Source organism: Garra rufa, chromosome 18 (genome assembly GCF_049309525.1).
Source record: "Garra rufa chromosome 18, GarRuf1.0, whole genome shotgun sequence".
Taxonomy (NCBI): Eukaryota; Metazoa; Chordata; class Actinopteri; order Cypriniformes; family Cyprinidae; genus Garra; species Garra rufa.
In genome coordinates this window covers 40160583-40163657 of record NC_133378.1, presented here as the reverse complement: position 1 = coordinate 40163657, position 3075 = coordinate 40160583, and the positions used below count along the sequence as shown (strand labels likewise).

The 3075-nt window shown below is 49.5% G+C and overlaps 1 protein-coding gene across 1 annotated transcript; it reads right to left on the bottom strand.

The window, feature by feature from the left end:
- Positions 1 to 711: 711 nt before the first annotated feature.
- On the bottom strand, positions 712 to 2430 carry rai2 (retinoic acid induced 2). Its single transcript, XM_073822774.1, has one exon. It carries the CDS (start codon positions 2428 to 2430, stop codon positions 712 to 714), a length of 1719 nt encoding a protein of 572 aa, XP_073678875.1.
- Positions 2431 to 3075: the final 645 nt, after the last annotated feature.

The following is a 3075-nucleotide window of genomic DNA, read 5'->3' as shown; positions in this document are numbered from 1 at the left end:
GAGGTCTGCGCTTTGCCAAGTCATTATCAGGCTGCCTTGCTAACCGCTTGCCCCTCCTGCTCTTTAAAGAGGATGCTCCGCTCCAATGCCCCACTGATTAATGCAGTGATTAGGCAAGCAAAAGGTCACGGTTCCCTTCTACAGTTCATTAGGAGCAAAAATGGGAAACGTCTTGCTCTCTGAGTGTAAACAGCAAGGGGAGAGCAAGAATTTGGCGGAAGCGCATTAGCACGGGGAGAATTTGTCAGTACTACACGTTGTGTTTCTCATTGACAGCTGGCCAGGTTTCAAAACAGATCTCATGCATATTAATGACAATGCAGATTACACGTGATGAATCATTCATGAGGACGTGTGACCAAAATCAAAATGCATAGGAAGGGATTTGATTCTGGCATTAATGCAAAAGAATATCAGTAGTAGTGCAGTTTAGCTGGTTCTTTTACTTGGAGCATTTTCTCGTTGACTTCGTCTGATTGCTTTATAATGAATGGATCAAATGCCAGCCGTCAGACCAGAGGCGGGCCAGCATCAGTCTAAATCATTTGGACAGCTTGGAGAACGAGCTCTAGGCCTCATTTCTGCCAGGAATGCATTTACCATCATACCCTGGTTAAATTTCTCAGACCAGCTTTTTTCACGGTAGTTATTTGTCTAGGTACACCTTATGTCTTTTGTTTTCCCTTCACACTCTGAAAGCAAGTGCATGTGTTATTTCCTGGGAAGAAACGCCGCAAGTCGCTGCTTCTTTATGGGCAGTATGTGAATCTCCTGGGAGCTTACTTTCTTCAGTTTGATGCCTCTGTTTTTAGAGATCTTTTTGAGCGGGTCACTGGATTCTCCTCGCTGATCCCCCGGGACCCGGGGGAGTGTTGCGAAGCCCCCTTGACTGGCGTCACGCTTGATGGAAAAGTTCTTTGTGGAAACGCCTGACAATCCTTTTAGCTTGCTGCAGAATATGGCAGGCATAGCGTCTTTGACCGACACAATGACTTTGGCAGTCTGCGACGTACTGACGATCTCGATGTTGCCGCTTCCGGTGAGCGCAGAGTCGTGTACTGAGCCAGCCACCGAGCTCCCATGACCGCTGTCTACTACCCACTTGTGCTGTCTACTGAACTCTAAAGATGCTAAACCACTTAGCAGCTTGGTATCTAGCTTCGGCGTGCAGTCTACCGGCCGTAGAACTCCGAGAGCCAAAGTCCCACCGCTGACATCGTCCCCTATGTGGCACACCCTCTCCCGCTCTGGGGCCAATGGCCCATATGTGCTACAAGTCTGGATGCATGTCTTTCTTATACTAGGTAAAGACAAATCAAGGACACTGTCTTGCTGAAACGCCTGGATCCCTTGAGGAACACCAACGTGCGTTGAAGTTTGAGGCGCCCTTATGGATAAATCTAGGACTTCTCCGTCTGACACTACCGGGGATGAGCAAGAGCGAAGGGGCTGTTGGACCACTGCAATTTCCTTGCTGGTAAATGACAAATTTGGGGAGATGTCACTAGGTGAAGTCTGTGTGCTTTTGCTTGAAGTACAAGCCGGTTTAGGAGAGTCTACCTCTACCTTGGACTCCTTGCACATTGAGACCGGGACTGGGATTGGCACTGGGATTGGAAGAGGCACCGGAAGCGGGATCACAATGGGATAGGGGACGAGAAGAGTGGCTGGAGGCACCAGTGGAGCTAGCGGAGAGCCGTAGGGGTGCGAGAAAGGCGGAGGAGGAGGAGGAAGAAATGCAGAGGCAAGGTCAACCTGCGGGGAAGATGCTGGGTGGCAAGTTGGAGAAGAGTTCCCTTGGCCAGGGAAGAGGTCTTGCAAGATGGCTGCAAAGTTTGGGTTCTGGAGAAGAGTCAGTAGACTAGTATCCAACACTGGACTTGTGCCTTTCTGGTCCAGGACTGGAGGTGCTCCAAGAGAAAGAGTAGGATTCTGGCACAGGATGCTGTTCTGCAGCGGCAGGGCAGGACAAGTTGCCGCTTGCTGGAGCAATTGAGGATTCAGATGTTGGAGGACTTGTTGCTCTAAGACCAGAGGTAGGGACACGGGACCTTGACTAGTCATCAGGTACGAGGTTGCCCCGGATTGTCCAACTTGAGAGGCAGCTGGTCCAGCAAGGATTGGCAACACCACTGGACTCTCTCCCAAGCAGATTGGCTGAAGCACAGTTGTAGCAACCTTTAGAGCGACTCCGTTGGGAGACTCCGCAGCCGGGGTCACCACCGGGGTGGCTTGTAGTGTTAGCAGGGGCGATAGGGATCGCTTTGTGATGGTCGGGGGGCTGACATTCCATGTCTCGGTTGGAATAATCGGAGTGGCTTCTCCTTCGAGTTTCCCGACTGCATCGGTACCAGTGGCTCCACCGTTGCAGACGTCTTCCTGAGGGTTTGCCATGTCTACGGCTACAGAATCTTTGTACGGCTCATCCATCATGTCTTGATTATGTAAATCTCTTTCAGGTGCTGCAATTGGAGGTTTTCATGGTTTTCTTCAGATCAGGTGGAAGCACAAACCCTAGAATCAAACGGGAAAAGAGGATTAGTCGTCAGCAAACAAATGGCAACAATAATCTGTTATATCCTTACCTGTCCTCTATAATGTAATACCCAAAGCTAACAAGGCACCAAGGAGGCATTGTTTCCTTTTCTGCTCAAAGTTCAACCATCTGTTTTTGTCCACTGAGAGCTGTAAGCCTTAAGAATGATGTCATGACACGAGAGTGGAATCGCAGACACAAACACAGAATTATGGGAGACACCAGAAGAGAGTTTACAAAGACTGGGAGCCTTTCGCTCAGACAGACCACTTCGCTGGCTCGGGAGGGGAGCAAAGTGAGCAAGGGGGAGGATTTGATGAAATTACGTCGCAGAGCGCCTGGGTTTATTTGTTTATGAGCCAGCATTAGTGTGGAGTTTATTACACAAAACGCTGCCAAGACTATGAAGTGAACCTCCCTCTGGCAAACACACAGAGAGCAAAAGAACGCCAGAGAGACAGAGAGGAAGAAAGAGAGAGTACCTTGAAGAAAGAGGGAGGAAAAAAGCCAAACAGAAAGTGCAAAAACGTGAGGGGAAA